This window comes from Limanda limanda, chromosome 15 (assembly GCF_963576545.1).
Source record: "Limanda limanda chromosome 15, fLimLim1.1, whole genome shotgun sequence".
NCBI classification, from domain to species: domain Eukaryota; kingdom Metazoa; phylum Chordata; class Actinopteri; order Pleuronectiformes; family Pleuronectidae; genus Limanda; species Limanda limanda.
The window spans coordinates 10,250,625-10,271,418 of NC_083650.1; the positions used below are offsets into that span (position 1 = coordinate 10,250,625).

The 20,794-nt window shown below is 43.4% G+C and overlaps 2 protein-coding genes across 2 annotated transcripts; both read left to right on the forward strand.

Annotated features, from left to right (window-relative positions):
• The first annotated feature begins 273 nt into the window (after window positions 1–273).
• Window positions 274–8,223, forward strand: scdb (stearoyl-CoA desaturase b). The gene is made up of 6 exons (XM_061086696.1): window positions 274–407; window positions 2,413–2,710; window positions 3,578–3,708; window positions 4,044–4,249; window positions 5,422–5,654; window positions 6,470–8,223. Exons 2-6 carry the CDS (start codon window positions 2,455–2,457, stop codon window positions 6,667–6,669), a joined length of 1,026 nt encoding a protein of 341 aa, XP_060942679.1. The 5' UTR covers window positions 274–407; window positions 2,413–2,454; the 3' UTR covers window positions 6,670–8,223.
• A 2,145-nt stretch (window positions 8,224–10,368) lies between these two features.
• Window positions 10,369–16,864, forward strand: wnt8b (wingless-type MMTV integration site family, member 8b). The gene is made up of 7 exons (XM_061087412.1): window positions 10,369–10,406; window positions 11,287–11,434; window positions 12,337–12,370; window positions 13,318–13,456; window positions 14,055–14,180; window positions 14,279–14,421; window positions 15,605–16,864. The coding sequence occupies exons 2-7, from the start codon at window positions 11,364–11,366 to the stop codon at window positions 16,172–16,174; spliced, it is 1,083 nt and encodes a 360-aa protein (XP_060943395.1). The 5' UTR covers window positions 10,369–10,406; window positions 11,287–11,363; the 3' UTR covers window positions 16,175–16,864.
• The last annotated feature ends 3,930 nt before the right edge of the window (window positions 16,865–20,794 follow it).

Genomic DNA, 20,794 nt, shown 5'->3' on the forward strand with positions numbered 1-20,794 from the left:
GTTAAATCATGGCTTTAAAGTGCTGTCCCACTTATTTCAGGTTTAATGGGTACAAATGTCAAAGTTGCCTGACATCATGGTGTCTGTAACCTCTTGCACTGTTTCATCAGATAAAAGAGTGAGACGTTCATAAAAAAATGATTGAGTAACAGTATCCCTCTTATGATAAGACTGATAATGAAAAACTGAGGGTGGTAAACATGAGTTAAGCGAACAGCCAATGAAAATTCAGAGCCTGTGACATCAATTTCCCCATCGAGCATTTGCTTTAAAACAGACCCCAGAATAGGTAAAAACAGGATTGCAGAAACCAGGGATCAACTTGACATCTTTATCTACATCTCAAGTGTTGCCTGCATCCTCGCAGCTCCGGTGTCGTCTTCTGTTTGGAAACAGCACAGCACACAGTGAGTATAATATTAGCCATATTTTATTCTTTTAGAGGGACTATATGAGCTGATCTTTAAATCAGCTTATACAGTCAGTTTAAATTGTATGTGTCATTGATGTTTGGGCTCTTCACACCACTTTAGGATGAGTCATTGTCATAATGCTCTGCTGTGTGTTGCTGTGCAGCTGCTGTGTTGTACATGAAGGCATTACTGTTAAGCACTGCACCTGTGGGGGTGCACACATGGCCAGATTAACCTCCCAGGGGGCCCTGGGGCAAAAGTTTGTTGGGTCCCCATTGACCCCATAGTATAGCTTACATGGCTGTTTCATTATTCCCCTCAAGCAGAAACCAACCAGTGATCTGTGGTACTCTGTTTGAGAAAGAATTGGCAACAATCTTGGTTATGGATTAATAGTTTAACTTATTATTTAATTACATAAAATTCCAACAACTCACCAATTGCAGCTTTTCACATGAATACTTGCAACTTTCTCCAGCTTTATTAGACAGTAGACTCATAAAATCTATTTGAATATATTGTCTAATAAATGTGAGGGATTCATGTCTAACATATGTTGGGGCTTTGGGGGCAGCTGGGGGTCTTTGGCCCCTGGGCATGTTGTAATCCAACCTTGACCACTGAGATTTGGCTCATGTGGTGTCCAGTGGAAATCAAACACAAGAGATAGTTGTCTATCATAATTTTCATTGATAGCAATATAACGGAAATCCGGTAGGCTTATATCTATCGTTATATTGCGTATGCATTGTGCAAGCACTGTGAGGGCGTATAACAAATAATTGATATACCTCAGATGTGTTTTTTAAAAACTTACAATAATAATTTATCATGATAATTATTAATATCGAATTTTTAAAATCCTCATATGATGTTTGACCATATCGTCCAACATTACATATAACACTGGTAAGAGCCATAAGAAGCCAATGGTACAATACAAGTCTAATATCTTTTAAAAAAAATTTCCTAAGTTCTTATCTTTCTTATATAACTAAGTAGAAAAAATTAAAAATACTGAACATGAGGGGTGTAGGGGGTCAGTAAAAAAGTTTCCAGATCAGCATTTAAAAATGATCATAATATATTGGTATATGTTTTTAAAAAACGGCTAAATTCTCTCCAACATATTTCTCATGTGGTATTCTCTTACATAACCATAAGGAATGTAACGGAATAGTCACGATTTTCCAAGGGGGAATTAATGAATGCAAGGGCTGGGTTCTATTAAACTGATTATGAAATGTGGTTATTATAATGTTGACATGGTGACAATATTTGTATACAAGTCTACAAGTATTTCAGATATTTCTCTTGTGTTTCTGACAAACTGAACATGAAGGACCTGCATGTTTTCTGGTGGTGTCGTCAATCAAACAATCAAATTGTATTTGTATAGCCCATATTCACAAATCAATTAGTCTCCTTTGGCTTTAACATGGTGTGACATCCTCTGTCCTTAACCCTCAGCAAGAGTAAGGCAAAACTAATAAAAACCCTTTTAACAGGTAAAAATAACGTAGAAACCTCAGAGAGAGAGAGAGAGACATGTGAGGGATCCCTCTCCCAGGACGGACAGATGTGCAATAAATGTCAAGTGTAGGAAAACATCATCAGGATAAAGGTTTTAGCAAAAAAAGACGAGGGCGAACATGTTGAAGGATAACTTCAATACTATATGTCAAGCAGTGGTGACGGTGGGGGCTGGGTGGGCGGGGGTCCTTGGCTGAGATACATACTAGTTTATGTGTCATCATGGAATAATAATAACTCGTGTTTTCAGTCTGTACGTGGCTCAGGGCGCGAATACAGCATGTACTCAGCCAGCCTCCGTACCTCCCCTCTCTCTCTCTCCCTCCCCTCTCTCTCGCTCTCGCTCTCGCTCTCTCTTCCTCTGTCTCTCCCCTCTGCCTCTCCCCCTGCTCCTCTCCGCTCTCTCGCATCCTGCTGTGCGCATTAATCTCACCAACTTCTCCCCGGATCTGCTCTCCCCTCTCAGGGCTCCTCACCCAGGCGAAACCCCCCCTTAAGACCCCCGAACATGACCGAGACCGGAACCAGGGAGCGGCCGCAGCACCGCGGCGGCGACAAGCAGCAGAACGGCGACGTCGTGGCAGAACTGACGACGACGGCGACGGCGGACGATGTTTTCGACGACACCTACCAGGAGAAAGAGGGACCCAAGCCCCCGAGGATGCTGGTGTGGAGGAACATCATCCTCATGGCGCTGCTGCACTCCGGAGCACTTTACGGACTCGTCTGCCTTCCCTCCGCCTCGGCGCCAACTCTCGCCTGGAGTGAGTATGCTGTGGCGCACACGATGTTTCAGCCTCCGCAGCTGGCTTCCTCTCTCTCCTCTGCCTGGAGCCTGCAGGCCACAGGCAGGGGACAGAATGTGCTGATGTTGTGTGATCCCTGTTAATACAGTACACACCGCCCAGGGGGGTCGTGCCACTGGCCGTAATGGAGAAATGCGTCACCCCTGGCCTTGTGATTTTCATTATAGGCGTACGCACTTGTGTAAACCTGCCAATCTGTGTCCTCCTCAGTTATTCAACAGCCCTGACATGTGGCTGCGTGTGAACTACTTGTTGGTCTGTCACAAGTATGTGGATCTCACTCTGGGATAAATAATGAGTGTGTTGTGATCTGGTTCAACTTATGCAAAGGCGTGACTCAGATCCGTGAACAGTCCCAACTTTGTGTGTCCACTCTGGTCGCTGCATAATTTTTCCCCTCTCATTGCAATGCTGAGCTGCATATTATTTCACCAGGGGCAAGACAAAGCACAATCAGCCTTCCCATAGACATCCCATTGTGAGGCTGCATGCATGGCACCACAACAGAATGCTCTCTGCCAGCCCAGAAGCCCCCGCTTCTCAAATCCTGTGTCGTCTTGTCTGGGCCTGGCATAGTCAACACATTCAGCGCCGTGTGTTTTTGAGAGGAGCAACACAAAATCCAGAGGGCAGAGCTGCCCCCTGCGCCGTCCCATCTCCGCACACACGTGACTTTTATCACAGTCCTCCTGGGCAGCAACGGAAAGAACTTGGCGTCCTAGTGACTCTGCCCCTCGGGGGGGGGGGGGGGGGGGGTGTAAAAGCAATCTCGGGGGTAGAGGTGACACTTCCTGCTTAACATTTCCACCTCTCTCTTCCTTCCAGCGTTCGTGTGCTACCTCCTCAGTGCCCTCGGCGTGACTGCCGGCGCACACAGACTATGGAGCCACAAGTCCTACAAGGCTTCATTCCCCCTGAAGGTCTTCCTCGCCCTCGCCAACTCCATGTCCTTTCAGGTAAAGTTAAAGAGTCAAAGAACCCACCTCTGTGCAGAATGATGCACGTGCAGGGTTTGACCACATGAGGCTGTTGCTATGTTCATCCGTTGAAAGTTTCACAAGTCTAAACACATTATAGACCAAGTAAAGCATGTGACGTCTTGCACCATACGTGTTATCAAAGATGCGAGTAGGGGATTTATTGATTGATGTCTATGAAATGATATAATCTGAGCCGTAAACATTTATTGTTTTGATAGCACATGATTCCTGACCTTAATCTGATTGTGCATACCAGGGGTGCCTCATATAATCCTCTCTCTATCTCTGCCTGTGTCTGTCCCCGTGAGCAGAATGACATATACGAGTGGGCGAGGGATCACCGCGTCCACCACAAGTACTCAGAGACAGATGCGGACCCCCACAATGCCCTGCGGGGGTTCTTCTTCTCCCACATCGGATGGCTGCTGGTTCGCAAGCATCCCGACGTCATCGAAAAGGGAAAGAAGCTGGAGCTGTTGGACCTGAAGGCAGATGAAGTTGTTATGTTTCAGAGACGGTGAGCACACATGCCCTACAGATATTATACTTTTATGTAGATTTACTGGAGTCACAAGTTCTGGTACTTCACTATTGTTTAACAGTTATCTGGTCTTGTGTGCAGCTGTTTTCCATAAGCAAACATGTTTATTCCGGGTAAACAAAACATGGCAAACATTCATACTACTACTTACATCATGTCTTTCTTCAGCGTATGGGAAAACTCTCCTTTTAAGATCTGTGTTAAAGATCCTTGAGGTTATAGAACTATATCTAATTGGAAAAGAACAACAATCATCATTGACGATTAGGATGTCATTGACTATATAGCTGTTTTCAGACATGCTCTAAAGTCCAGATATTTCCCTGACATTATTCAGATGAGCTCTATGTGAACATGCAAATGTCCCAGTCCGTTGCACTGGACATTTTACCGAACTCTCACTACCAACCAACCTGTAAATATCAGAGTGAGCCCATGAGAGAATACAGAAGGACAATGTCAGGAAACTTCACAGCAAGTGAGGGGGCGTGTCTGTGACGCAGCAGACACAACACTAAAAAAAACTAAATGGCAAAGCGAATACAAGTATCCCAGGAGGAAAGAGATGCCACACACGTAGAAGTTGTCGGCAAAGATGTCAACTTGGAAATACAAAGAGATTTGAGAGCTTCTGGTGACAAGAGCTGACGCTGGGTTGCCTGGATGTTCACGTCTTTCCCTCCTAAAGTGATATATGAAGATCAAATTCCTCCATTGGCAGTGAAGGTTGATATTGAATATATCATTAATGACGTATAGTTACCATGTACATTTATTTCCGGGGTTTGCAAATATCTGACTAGAAGTCACTTCCCCTCTGGCTCAGACAGGATGTGGTCGCGTGGCTCATACAGGGCAGAGGTGCCTCGTAGTGACAGATCCAGCGATAAGGGACGTTTCTAGAGAGTGAATCACAGCGTGCTCACGCAGCGTCCACTCGCTGATCATTTGTCAACCTTTCTACTCGTCTCTGGAAGCGGTCCCAGTTTTTTCATTTGTGCTCTAAGGCAAAGGGGATTACCATTGGCATGAGTGACCCAATCAAAGGCCCTGTCAACTGTGAACAGTGAACTAATCTACATAACTTTGTTACCATGTCTGATGGGACGTGTGTCTACAGATGTTGATGTTTCTTCTCTTGTTTACAGTCACTACAAGATGTCTGTGCTGCTCCTGTGCTTCGTCGTGCCCACCGTGGTGCCCTGGTACTTCTGGGGTGAATCCTTCGCCGTTGCATACTTCGTCCCCGGGCTCCTGAGATACGCCGTTGTGCTCAACGCTACCTGGCTGGTCAACAGCGCTGCACATTTATGGGGCAACAGACCTTACGACACCACCATCAACCCGAGGGAAAACCCGCTTGTTGCTTTCAGCGCCATGGGTAAGGAAACAGCATATCGATGACCTACTTACCCTACAGTTTTAGCTGCAGTCATGTTGGTGTAATTTGTTTGATCTTTGTTTTTACTGAAAACGTTCTTTACTGTGGGTAACAGCGTGATGCGGCAAATGTCATCAACTTTGTTATAAATAACTTTAAATAATTCACAAGTACAAACAAATATATAGAACTCGAATTAAGAATAAAAACATAGTTTCTTTTAATGCAAAACATAAACATAAATCCACATCTTTTCTGCATTGTTTATTCCATAAAATAAGGGTGAAACAACAGCAAACATAAACGCCAATACTGGTATGTTTGTGGAGTATCTTTAAGAAAAAGTATCGGAAGTATTTTCCACTTAAATTCACAAATGAAAGTTTCTGATGATATCCGAACATCCGGATACACAAAAACCGCCATCAGGATTCTTTACTACTTGGTGCAGGAGATGGGAATCAGTCGTTTGAACATGTTTTGGTTACAGGGTCTCACTGGGATTCACAGCTTTTCAATGAAGTCTTTATATAGGAACATCTTTTACTGTAACCATGACAACTGTGCAGCGTGATAATGATTACGCAGATTAATTCAGCAGATCTGATTACGATGGTTTGTGAATTACATCATGTGACAGTCAGCCTGTAAGGTTTTCCCATCTAAAAAAAAGTCTCCACTTTATCCTCCAGCACATGATGTTTGTCTCCACCAGACATTTCATGTGTTTAAATTACTGTACATTCACCATATCATAATAATTCTCCTCATTCTAAAGTATATAACATTTTAAATGTTTTGTGTTTGTTTTACAGGGGAAGGCTTCCACAACTACCATCACACATTCCCCTTTGACTACTCCACCAGCGAGTTCGGCTGCAAGCTCAATCTCACCACTGCCTTCATAGACACCATGTGCTTCCTGGGTCTGGCCCAGGACTGCAAGAGAGTGTCGAAGGATGTTATCACCGCTCGGGTTCTGCGGACGGGCGACCGCAGCATCAGAAGTGGCTGAGTGCCATTCGCCTGCCAACTCGATTGCAACTGATACCGACATGTCGAACCGAGACAGAACGTAGCCACAGGTATAGCAGCATTTCAGTGGTGGGGTGGTGATTGCCAAGCTTCTGATTATAAGTTAAAACTCTTCCTGAGATTAATACTGGCTTCAAAGAGCTATAGCCCTTTTTCATAAAAATTGTGTGGGTCTCTTATACGTTTTGAAGTGTCCTCACTGACTATTAGCCACAGCCGGCCCCTTTGGCGGCACATGCAAGCACAGCTTTTTTTCACCATAATATCAAAACAGGCACAAAGAGAATGAAGGAGACAAAGTAAGGATTTAAGTCTTCTAAGTCTTTTTGGCAGTGGTAGGACAGACAGCCAAACTGGTCTGTGTGAGCGCTGTGTAAAAGCCGATATTACAGAATAATTTACTGTATCTCTTATTTATTAATGTGCTATTTATTAACAGTCTTTGGCACTTTGAGAGCTTTATGAAAATCTTTAACAGTGTGGTGTTTCTACAAGCCAGACTGAGGGCCTTTCACTCTGAACTTCTGTCAGTGCTTTGTCCCATTCCAAAAGGAGTGGAGCTTAATCCTTGTATTTGTCTATTTTTCATTTTTCAGTTTTGTAAGCTCGTAGTCTTACTAAAAATAAGCTGCTATGTTCAAGGCCGATATTTCAAGGGCCCGTTTATCATAGAAGAGTGACCCTGGCGGACAGTAGGGATGCGTTCACACCCACTGTCTCCAAACTGTCCGCGGGTCTCTAGATGAGGATTGATAAGGAGCGCTCTGGCGTAGCATCGCGTACACGTTGAGCCGCCTCACACTTCGTCATTAATCCTCCTCATTCAGATGCTTCTGAACTGAAACACAGAACCAGACTGCTCGCTCTTAATCTGAAGAGACTGAGGTAATTGCATTTATTTTGTATTGGGTTTATATATACTCAGTTCTTTGATTCCCTCTCCCTCAGAAAAGGCCAATGATGCAGGTGTAAAAGGTGCATCTACCTTTTGTGCTCTGCGATATTACTGAAACATGCCAGGACTCTTGACCAAATGCCTTACGAGGGTTGCACATCTGTTTAGAAAAAGAGTTATGAAAAACAATTAGTGCTTCAATTTTCTGTCTAATCTCGGCTGTGTGGTATCTGTTTATAAGGAAAACTTGAAAAACCTGTCGTCCCTTATTTATATTGAAAAAAGAGGGACCTTTCAACAAAACAATGCTTTTGAAATATGATTTATTTTTTCTCTATCAAATACTTTGCTCTTATACAACAACCAAACTTGTCATGAATATCATTAACAGTACTGTTGTAATACTTGTCCAACTTCCTCTTTTACAGAGCAAAGTTTTTTTTTTTTTTTTTACAGTGTTATCTTCTTCAACTTTGAATGCCTTAAAACGGCACAGTTTTTTCAAAGAATGTTTTTGCCCGCAGTATGTGTACAATGAATAAAACCAAATTTTCTACTTGTGTAAAGTATGTTTTGCTGGTTTTGTTGGAATTCTGTAATATTCCTTGTTCGTATACTGAATAAAAAAATATGATCTAACCCTTTCTATTCCGTCATTTATCTTGCATGCTGCAACAACATACTGTACATATATTGGACTATTATTGAAGTACTATAAATTATAAAGAACTATTCACCAAGGCACTTTAGAAGCATGTATGACATAAAGAAACATGGCATAAAAGAATAAAACGTAAGTCATCGAAACTGGATGCTTCGTTATATATAACAAATCATATATATTGCTCACATCATGTAATGGTAAATGGTTTTGTATTTATATACCGCTTTTCTAGTCTTGATGACCACTCAAAGCGCTTTACTGTACAGTTCTACATTCACCCATTCACACACACATTCATACAGTGCATCTATTCACAGCACTTTGTTATTCTATGGGGGGCCATTCAGGGTTCAGCATATTGCCCAAGGACACTTTGGCATTAAGATGGGGTCAGACTGGGGATCGAACTGCCGACCTTCAGGTTGGAGGACGACCACTCTACCCCTTAGCCACAGCCGCCCTTGTAACAAGCTATGTTTTCAAACTAAGCACTGTGACATTTGTTATTTTCAGAAATTAAGTGATAACAGCAGAATTAAATGTAAAAATTTGTTTCATAAGTGAAAAAGCACACAGTTTATAACCATGTGTTACCATATTGCATCAAAGTGATGTGTTTTAAGTGATTGTAAAAATCTGTCTCTACAACATTTTCATAGTGATCAGCCAAGACTTGGTGCAACATGAGTTAAAAATCTCTGAAGGTTTTATCCTTATCTTTCCGCTGACATTTTGGAGTCAGGGCGCCTCAGGCTACATGATTGGGATCTACTGTACCTGTGGCGTTCAGGCTTTATCTCTCACTTGTCTCACCCTCATGTGTTCTGGGGCGGTGGCCTTTGCACCTGTGACACCTGCGTACTGCACATATTTAAAAATGTCATCAGATATTGTTTCGGACATTCCTCAAGGAAGGAAGTGAGCAGATTTCTATAGATACAGCACAGTGTGTGGGGTGTTCTGCAGCTTTGTGTGTTCACTTCTGCAAACAGGCTCTTTATCACTTATTTGTGTGTTCAACTCTGCAAACAGGCTCCTCATCACGCTGTGTCTGCGTGATGGGAGCAGCACGGTGTTGTCCAACAGGCTGAGATCTACATTTCTTGTCAGCAATTACCAGGGCCTCTAGATCAAATTCATGGCAGCTCCCACTGTGAGTCTTGTGTGCACCGAGGAGGAGAAACAAGGAGAGAAAGCCTCCTGCATTTGAAACATCTGTGCACTTGCTCCCTCTGCTGGAGGGTCCCTTCACAGCAAACCCACCCAGCCTTCCCAGTGCATCCTCCTTTGTTTTGTGGGAGAACAATACGTGTGTTTTGTTTTTTGGCCGAATTCAGTCCGCAGAGCACAGGCACCACAGTGAGTCTGAGCCCAAATACTTTAGCAGCATTGATCCCTGTTGACCCTGTCGGTGACATCAGCTCTGTGTCTATTGGCTGCTGACTGTCAGGCCATCGTCCTCTTCATGTAACACCTCCGTGTGGTCACACAGTCAGCTGGAGCTCGGACGTTCTGCTGGGGTCACTCTCTCACTTGTGCAATATGGACTTGTGAAAATGTATTATGCTGCTGCTGATGTTCACTTTGTCACAACTTCTTCTTATATATATTTTTTACTATATACATGTCCAGGGTCACATTTGTTCAGGTGATTCCATTTGTGCAAAAGTTAGAAATGCACGAACAACAAAAAGCCTGTTGCAAGTTTGCTAGTAGTTATTTCCTCACTCGCTGTGGACTTTTTTTAGGGTTATCTCCTTAAGCCAAAAACAACAGGACGGACCCCCCCACTTTTGTCTCATTTTACTTGTCATTCCTCTTTAAATCTTAATCCAAAAACATCCCTCAGAACCACCACCACCCCCTCCTCCTCCTCCTCCCCCTCCTCCAAATCACTTTTGCTCTAATCCTAATTTGCACACAAGACGTTTCCTAAAGGGGGAAAGGGACCTGTGGGTCAGATGGGGTTAGTGGGAAATAACCCTTCATCTCACTGTCAGCTGTATAGGGACCATCTGGATTAGTGATGCAAATGTAGCCTATCATACCTGATCAATGGCTCAGTCCCAATCCTCCTTTTTGTTTTCTGATGGGGGGATTCTCTGACCCTTTAAATTCTGCGGACACAGGGACCCACGGAATTTAAAACATCGAAAAGGTACCTCTTGGATGTTGTTGTTAAATATTGTCAATGAGACGATTGCAGGCAATTGCACTCATGCATAAATAAAACTCGTCTTGATGTGACGAAACAAATAATAATAATAACAAAAACATGCACAATCATAGCTGTTAAATTGATTATTCATTTGTTATTATCGCAATATTATGATTGATTCCTTATTATGATAATCATTACACCGCATGAGGTAGAAATATAGTAATATTAGTGTTGTAGTCATCATCATCCTATAGTTGCGTAGATCTAGACTCGCTATTCTTGATGATTATACGAAGAACCTGTTGCGCATCCACGTGCAGTTTTTGTTGTTGTTTATTTATTGCGTAAATCGCTTATTCTGCAAATTTAACGCAAATAATTTGACACCACTCGACGCTTTTGGTTCCCTGGCGTCACGTGCCTGGGTGAGGGACAGTCCCCGTGTTTCAGGACGATAAACTGATCCAATCACACTTTTGTTACAGACATGAATTACTTCCTCTAAAACAAACACACATTTCTTCTGGTCCTGTCACAAAGTGTCCTCCTCCTTCCACCTAATCCTCATCTGCGTTAAAATAACTTAAATAAAGTGGATCTCTCCCCTCGGAGCTGCATAAACTCGGGGGATCAGTGTTACACTTTCCTCTGCGGGATTAAACTGATCTTCCCTCCGCCGCTGAATGGAGGCAGGGCAGCCGCGGCTGTCCGGCCCCGAAGGCCCAGGGTGCCCTTTTGATCACTTCACTCTCTCCCCGGTGCAAATACCTCTGATTGGCCCGGAGGCTGAGAAGAGGGAAAATCTTTAATTAAGCAGATAATCTCTCGTTGGGACGAGAGTGGCTCCATTTCACAGCCCCCTCCTCGACTCCTGCAGGCCCACTGCTGAAGTCTGATGTGCAGGGAGCTCAGTTTCCTCTCCATCGTCGGAGCGTCTGGACCTCACCTGGCAGGATGTTCATGCATCTGGAGGTTTTCTACTACATCTTCATTCTCCTGGCTCACTCCAAGTCCTGCTGCTGCTGGTAAGTTTGGTTTATTAAAGTATATTGCTTGTTTTTACCACAGCACATCCCTCAATTAGTCTTCATTTTTAACTCCAATATTACCTGAATTGCTTCATTGACTACACCAGTACTACTTCTTAATAAAGTATTAACCCTTATAGATGGTTTATAAGTGTAACAACCTGTTCTAATTAATGTGTTAATATTCTATAAATCAGTTGCACCATTACTACGAACAACATTTGGCCTTGCATGTTATTAAAACTCATTTGAACTGGTTTTACCATCTACTTGCAAGAGGGTTGCACCAAACTCTATTTATTAACCATCTATCATCACTTAAAACTAAAGACCGGAGGATTTAAAACCATTTATAAATAATTTATTTACATTTTGACAGCCGATTTGATGCCGTATCAGACAAATGAGACACGCAAGAGCTCATGGGACTATAACAACATTTTTATACATATACATTCCTGCGGCAGTTTGGCTAGTCTGCTGGTTTATTTATTTACTGTTTTACAGATTGGTTGCTCTTTAATTATTAAATCTGTTTATGCCGCAGAGCTGCTGAAAGGCTTTCCATTGTTCTCAAAGCACAGTGACACTAAGGATCTATCTATATCTGCTTTATTTCCAAATAAAAGGGATAAACAGCAGCCAACATCATTGACTTTAATTTAATTGATTAAGCATTGATAGTATATTTAATTTCCTACCCGGTGTGCTTCAGCTCCTACATGTCCTTACAGTTTTTCCCTCTTTTACGAAATGTATAAATATTGCTCAGTAATGTTTGGATGCTCACCGGTGTCACGGTTTAACATGTTACAAAGCGCACTAATGAGAGATGTGAGCGGAGGAATTTGTGAAGCACTCTGAGCTTCCCTGAGTGAATAAGCTGTCTTCTTTTCCAGGTCAGTGAATAATTTCTTGATGACTGGACCCAAGGTAAGCCAACGTTCTTTTGATCTTTTTTTTTTTTTTTAACCCTGTCCTTTTGCGAGAGAGTAGGCGGTGAAACATAGTTTTGGTCTGTGTTGTGTTTTTTGGGGATATTGTCCTTGAGATCCCTTAAATCAAGGGCCTGGACGAGCTCAGGTATCTGCTCAAATGCAACAATGGCTCTGATGATATATCAGTGATGTTCTTGGCCCTTTGGGATTTTTTCTTTCCCCCCTCCGTACACTTGACCTTATTCAGCGGCTCATGTGCAGGCTGAATGTGTGAAGAGGCGAGGGCAGCCATGGCTGTAGTGGGTGGTCATCATTAGCGGTTGAGACCCCTGTGAAAGAGGTGGTGCTCCATCTCCCCAACGGCCACTTGAGACATATTAGTTATATTATCGTTCACACAGTCTGGACAAGCAGCAGAGCGGCAGGCGAAAGCCGAGGACAGAGCCCGCGGGTTAGAGAGCTCTCTGCAGTTTAAAAAGTATGAAGATGTAAAATTTCAATCAGGTTGTTTTAATGCCACTGGAAGTCAGTTTTTATCTCAATGTCTGAATTGTTGAGGCCTTTTTAAAAATATATATATTATCCACATCTTTAAAAGGAAAGAGGCGAGACACATTTTAAACCCCCAAAGCATTTGAGTGTTTCTGTAAAAATTAGACACTAGAATGAAGTTGTAAATATAAAAGAGGTTAAAGGAAACTTTCATCAGTTGCATGATCCAGGAATGTTCTCACAATTTGTTGCATCCATGACATCTGACTCTTTAGGTGGAATCTGTGTCAAATTGTTTAGGTAAATCTTTGCTAAAAGGGTTATGATGACATTTTATTTTCCTACTGTGCACATATCTGGGTACCACATCACACCACAACCACCTCATCTTCCTCAGCCTATGTTTCTCGGGATAATGGTTTAATACGTGTCATGTCTCTGTCCCTGCAGGCGTACCTGATCTACTCCAGCAGTGTGGCGGCGGGCGCTCAGAGTGGCATAGAGGAGTGCAAGTATCAGTTTGCATGGGACCGCTGGAACTGCCCCGAAAGAGCTCTGCAGCTCTCCACCCACAGCAGCCTGCGCAGCGGTAAGTCCCCTGAGCTCCACCAGCCTTCAGACATCTCTACATATCAGCCATACGCTCACAAAGAGAGAGAGAGAGACGGAGATCTGGATGGTAAATATCCAAAGAAGTTTGAGAAAAAAACATCTTGTGAGCCTCTGCGTCTTTCAGGCTGCGTGTCCCGTCTCAGGGGGCAGGGTTTTGTTTCCTCCGTGAATGGGAGATGTTTGCTCATTGGAAACATTCATCAGCCTGTAGAATAGTTACAGTGGCAATGGTCAGAGGCAAATCAAACACGTTAATCCACTGCACAACAACACCAGAATTACTGCCTCTCTTGGCAGCTTATTAAAGAATATGTTGACATTCACAAGACCAACAGTCATTGAGTTAGGGAACAAACAAATCTACTCTAAGTTTAGAAACCTGGATTCATGTTGTTGAGCAGAATATGAGAAATCTAATCTTTTTTTAAACCATTTTATACATAAAAAGTTCACCTAAAAACTGCATATGGTCATCAGTTGTATGCAATTACACTTACTTAGAGGAGAGTTTAATATACAGGAAAAATGTCCTGACTGACCTCTGAGTGATAGTTAATAAGTGTCTCTGTTTGCAGCCAATCGGGAGACGGCATTCGTTCACGCCATCAGCTCTGCTGGGGTCATGTACACTTTAACCAGGAACTGCAGCCTCGGAGACTTTGACAACTGTGGCTGCGACGACAGCCGGAACGGACAACGTGGTAAGACGGACGTCTACATATGTCCCCACCGCCAAATGCTTAATTTCGAATATCAATGAAAGAACAGAGGTAAATTTATTCTTTAACATTTTTCCCAGGTGGTCACGGTTGGCTCTGGGGCGGCTGCAGCGACAATGTCGGCTTTGGAGAGGCCATTTCCAAGCAGTTCGTAGATGCGCTGGAGACAGGGCAGGACGCACGGGCAGCCATGAACCTCCACAATAACGAGGCTGGGCGCAAGGTACAGTAGACGCTCCCTCCATCAACTTGGCAGTGAGAGACCATACCCTCTTAGAAGCTGCAGGACGATCATGAGACTTTAGTGGCTTGATTTTGAACCATACAGTATTTAAACGGTGCCTCCTTGGAGATTTTTTGGGGGAATCTCTCCCGGGGCCTCCGACTGATTCCGCTGTGTAAAGCACCTTTTGAATAATTTTTTCCCCGCTTAGAATTACACTGAGTGTGCCACCCAAGCATCCCTTTCACGTCGCTATAAGTGAGGTGCCACTCGTCCCCAATCATAACAGTGTGTTCGGTGTACCAGAAGGGCCTATTTACCAGTGCTGAATGCCCCTTATGACAATACCTCAACTCGAGAATCTCAGGATCACTGGTGCAGGCTTAATTAGAGATCCTGCGGAGCCAGACATTGCCCAGCATTCTGTATTATGCTGCTTTTTAAAATAAGTGTTTAGTTTTTATTCTTGCAATAAGGATCCCACATTTATGTTGGTCTTTGTTTGGCCCTGAGGGAGTCTGAGGGGACCACAGGCGTGCAGCTGAAGTGCTCTTTGTTTACGGTGCCTTTGCTCCCCCCCGTCGGGCCCTAGGATCCCCAAGGCACCTGGAGCATCATTGTAACAGAAAAAAATGGGGATAGAATGAGAGAAAAACTCCTTTTTCATTTCTCCACTCAATGGGACCCTCCATTGGGTCTTCTCACACTAGAAAACATGTTGATAATGAACATGCTAAATAAATACTCCTATTTCTTCCTGGGGGACAATGGAGCTCGATGTGAAACTTTGATTCAGCCTCACCTCAACAGAAAGTTCATCCCCTCCTCGCGAAAAGAAAACGCTCCTTTTCAGACGACAGCTCTTTTGTGTCGAGTAAAGTCAGGAAACACGGGGGACGACACAGAAACTCAGCAATGGACCATGAAACTATCATTTCTTCCTTTCAGCGTATTCATCCTTTCTTTACTTAACTGGAAAACTAGAATACTATCAGTTAATCGGACAACACATCAATCAGGACACAATGGCCATCCCGGCCTTCTACAACATACTCTTATGCACATTTAAACCTACAGAGAATCCTATTGCACACAACCAACTTCTTACTATTTTCATATAAAACTGTGGGCAAAATATAATATTCTTCAACAAACAATCTCTCTGTTTCTCCTCCCCCGTTAGGCTGTTAAGGGGACCATGCAGAAGACGTGTAAGTGCCACGGTGTGTCGGGAAGCTGCACCACTCAGACCTGCTGGCTGCAGCTGCCAGAGTTCAGGGAGGTGGGCAACTACCTGAAGGAGAAGTACCACCGGGCGCTGAAGGTGGACCTCCTCCGTGGAGCCGGGAACAGCGCGGCCAGCCGAGGGGCCGTGGCCGAGACCTTCAGCTCCATCTCCCGCAAGGAGCTGGTCCACCTGGAGGACTCCCCAGATTACTGCCTGGAGAACCGCACCCTGGGCTTCCCGGGCACAGAGGGCCGCGAGTGCCTCAAGAAGGGCAAGAGCCTGAGCAAGTGGGAGAAGCGGAGCTGCAAGAGGCTCTGCGGGGAGTGCGGCCTGGCCGTGGAGGAGCGGAAAGCCGAGATGGTGTCGAGCTGCAATTGCAAATTCCACTGGTGCTGCGCGGTGAAGTGTGAGCAGTGCAGAAAGACAGTGACCAAGTACTTCTGCGTGAAGAGGGGGGGTCAGAGGGGAAGGAACGAGAGCGCCGGCAGCCGCCGCAAGAACCTCCGACTGAGGAAGAAGCACTAAGCATCTTCATCACCTGCTGTGCCAGGAACACTTTCAGACTCTATCTGCACACTATCTGTGCATGTTCAGATAGTGTGTGTTATGGACAAAAAAAACAACTTTCTCTTTCTACAACCTTTATTGCCAGTTTTGTATTAAAAGTTAAAAACAGTGGGCCGCACACAAAGCCACATGAAGCCACGTTTGGAATACATGTATTTAAGATATATTTTTTAATTCTTTTTTAACATTTTAATAGTCACCAAGCATTTGAACATAATTTCTTTAACTTCAAAGTTCTCCACAACATGATTTATTTATTTCCATACATACAGAATGAAATCTAGGGGAAATAATCAAGCAATTAAGCATCATTCTTTTTCAAGTGATGGATGATCTGACTTTTGAACATTGACACAATTAGCTTTTAAAAATCCCACTTTTTAAGAATCAGTCAGGGTTGTGTTCTCATGAATTGTGCAGCTGATGAATGCCATGTATCACTGCCAGGCTTTGAATTTAATCAGAAAACATTTTTAACATTTTTGGACTCACTATGCTCTCTCACTGCCCTGGCCTTTGCTGCCCTCCTGATGTATTTAATTGTACATAAAATGAAGCACTTTGTACTGTACATTGTTAATTTATTGCACAGCGTTTCCTAGTTTTGTTTGTTAGTCGCCTTTATGGTTTGTTTTGTATTAAAATGTAAGGAAAGACAAATAAATTCTTGGATCTCATATATTATACTGCCTGAAGAAAGCGCTCGTCCTGCTCTTTGTGACAGTAATACCTGATGCTCCGCAGCAAACTCAGCCTTGCTCTCCTCATTGTTCACGTTGGGGTTAGGATACTCGGGGGCCACAACAAGAAGAATGGAAAACTTTCCAGCGCACTCTTCCGTCCATCACGCCTTTCTCAATTTCGCCTCAACAAATACCTCCGCGTTCTCCCCCTCATCATGGTAATCCTCAAAGAGCCCCCTAACTCCCGGGCGCTTGGAAGTTTCTTTACTGTTTAATACTGGTTTAATTAACTTTGTCCAGACAGAGTAGGGCTGTGGGGGTGGAGGGCATGAGGCAAGTTGCCCTTAAAAAATCAACCCGCCTCTAATTTTGTATGCTAATCTCCTTTTTCACGCTGCACCTCCTTAGGAGCAGGGAAAAGAAATGTTGGGAAAACTTTGGGTTGCCTGTGCAGGGCTTCCTGCGGCTGTTTTATTTCTGGGCCCACCTATTCGGATCCTTTCACTCCTCTAGGGCCTTCCTTTGCTCGATTTAACAATGAATGCAGAGCTAATCAGCTCTCTCGGAAATGCACCACTGTCGAGGAAGGTAATCCCTTCTTCTCCTCTCTCAATGGGCCGTCGCCTTCTAAAGGACTTTGGGAAAAGGCTTTGCACAGATTCACACTGTTCGCTCAAAAGAAGTTAGTTCAAGTATTGTGCCCAAACAAGTGGGTTTTATAAACACATGCTTGCCAGGATACTCACCCCACCTGCGAGTAAGAGGTGCCAGGCCCAGGCGGACCAGCACATGGCAGCTGAGGCCGAGACCCTTCAGAAGAGACGGGACATGAAAGAGCAGATTAGAGTTCCCATTGAGAAGGGGGCGTTCATTTCTGCACCTTCCTCCTTTTGCTCAATGAAGTGTCAAGGAACCACCTTGTTGACATCTTATTTACCAAATAATGATCATAATCAAAACTCCTCCTTCCTCTGGTGACCCCTGTGGTCTGCCTGGATTGCTCGGGCTGGCACGCAGCGAAAACCCTCTCAGCAACAAAAGGACCAGCATACCAAACTTTTACCCCACGGCTCTGTGGAAGCTCTGCAGTTTACTGTGATCAGGGAGAAAGACTGCGCCACATCCAAATCCAAAATGTTCATTTATAATATTCTAAAGGCAACGCAAACATTTGAATTAGTACTTGGTAGTTTGTGGAAAGACATGTTTTAAAACCTTGAAATCATTTCAACATGGCCTTTTTATCAAGAACATCTTTGTGAAGAGTAAAAGAGTACAAGCACATTTATGGATTAAAAATTAACTAAAACACGTTTAAAGTTCATATATCATACTTTAACACCGGTTCATCCTCAGCAGAAACTGTCCTCCTTCTACCCACATGTAAATATAAGCACACAAAGGCGAGTCTGCTGACACAACAGTCAGTGCATGTGTGGGAAACCACAGAAAAACCTGTTTGGACATTTTAATATTCAGCAGTTTGACATGTTAGTCACGCTGACTGCTTATTCAGTCAAGATGAGGCTCAGACGAAAACTAGAATAGCACTTAGAAGAGCACATACCTCCGCCAAGGCCCAAAAGTCCCCTTAAATTAAATTAAGCTGCACCAAAATGCACCTACTCATAAAAATCAGTCCTCAAAGACTGCTTTTCTTCAAGATCCATGGATGATTCCCTGAGAAGTCAGTGAAATTTATGAAAAAATGTAAAAAGAAATTCCTGGATCTTGTGGGTTCCTCCCTACTACACCCGTCCAAAAATATTTGTTGAGCATATTCATGCAAAACAAAAAAACGCCAGTGGTTAAGGTATAGATGGCACTGCTCTGGTCGGCAGTATATGATGATAATATCATGTTTTACCTGGAGACCTAACATCTGATGCTGCCTGTAGGTTCAGTTAATGTTTATATTGCATAAGATTACAACTGTCACACTGACACTTTACTCCGCTGTACTGTAATTTACTGTATTTAATCATAGTTTCTATGTTCAAAACATTATGGACTACTACTGAAATAATAATAATACTCATTCATTTAATTCATATTAAACTTTTAGCAATGCTCAAAGACACAAAAATAATCACACATTAAAGTTTAAAATACACATCATAATCACATATTAAAGTTTAAAATTAAAAATTCACATGAACAACAAGACCACAGTTTGAGGTTAACAGAGGTTTAAAAGCATCATTGGCTCTTTTCCGCTCTCTCTCTCTCTCTCACTAGTCTCTGTCTGTGTCCCTCCCCCGAATGCACCCCCAGCTGAACTGAATGGTTATAAAGATGTGTGAAACAGCACATAACGTTGATCATGACTCGGACTCACAATTCCCCCCTCAACCCACCCAGAGGGTGACACGACCTCTGACCGAGGGGTCTGAACTTCCGTCTCTCGGCCCGGCCCTGCCACCTCCTATTTGCAGGCACACATGAGCCCAAGGTGACGGTGAGAGAGACAACACCTCAGAGGAAGATGTGGAGCTCGAGCAGAAGGTTTCTCCCACGGAACCCTTGAATTAATTTCAACTCAGAAAATAAGAGATTACTGACAAAAATATTTACATGTTGTTATTTTACAGTAGCTCCTAAAAAGAAGTGTTGTCAAACTTTTGAATGGAGGTGAAATTGAACATTTTGTTTAAATTGCATTCCTGAACCTGCAACATGCCACTCTGACATGTAATTAATGTGGAGAATCAATCAGACAAAGGAGGCAGATTTGTTTCTGCTACTGAGTGATAGCGCAATCACTGAAAGATGGGAAAACGACTTATAATGCTTCAGAGAATCCTTGACTAATAGGATTTAAGGCTTAGGGGTTCTGGACCTACAACACCTACAGGGGCGAGGGTCAGCATGAATGTGAGAGAAAGCCAATACAGATGAGTATAGATGCTCTTAAAGTGGTCGACAAAACTGTGGGAAATCAGTCGTAAGCCGTGCGTTTATATGTCGATTTATTCCCTCGGCTGTACGCTCAGTAACGGAGCTGTAACGAACAACAAATGGATGTTTCACTCATCAGGGAAACTTTCAGTGTAAACAGCAGAGTCTTTGTTTTGACAGCAGTCCATCTGTAGGGGAGAAGGTGAATGAGTGAGCCGCTATCAGCAGGATGGAGATACAGACTTCTCGAGGCTCAACAGGGTGGTCAATCTCCTGGTATCTGCAAAGAATGGGGAGGAGCGGAGCATCACAGGGATCAGCTCAGCTCAACCCACTGATCTATACAGGAAACACGGAGCATGGGAACTCCCCAGGGGGCCCGGACAAGTCCCTGAGGTGGAAACCTGCTGATAAAGCATGACTCAGGAGACAACATATAGCTTTAGGTTCAGGAAGAAAAAAAGGAAATGTATTTGTACTGTTGAGCTAAGATTTTGCCTGAACTGTTTCTATTAAAACTCTCACCCAGAGGTGAAAAACAAGAACTGATGAACCAATCAGTCGTTGATCGGTCAAAGTGATTCATAACTTGCACTCCAGCGAGTTCAACTCCAGCCGGACACTGACCAAACTGAGCAGGGCTGCATGAGCTGATGAGTCCACTGTGCAAGGTACAGCGTGCACTGCTATCTCATGAAGAATGAGCAGCCAGATCAATGGGGTAATGCTGAGGGTATGATTGCCACAGCTAAATATTGTCTCAGTGTTTCAAAAGTATTTACTCAGTGTAGAGCAAACACAACAGAGATTAGATAGATGTTTGATGATATGCATAAAATATAAAATTAAATTAAATATTTCCATCTAAAGTGTGGAGGAATAGAAAACCACAATAAGTAACAAGATGGAGAATGTTAAGTGCAAGTGCCTCATACCTAACGTTTGAGTACGTTTTCCGATAAGAATACAACCCCTGCATGCACCACCTACTACAATC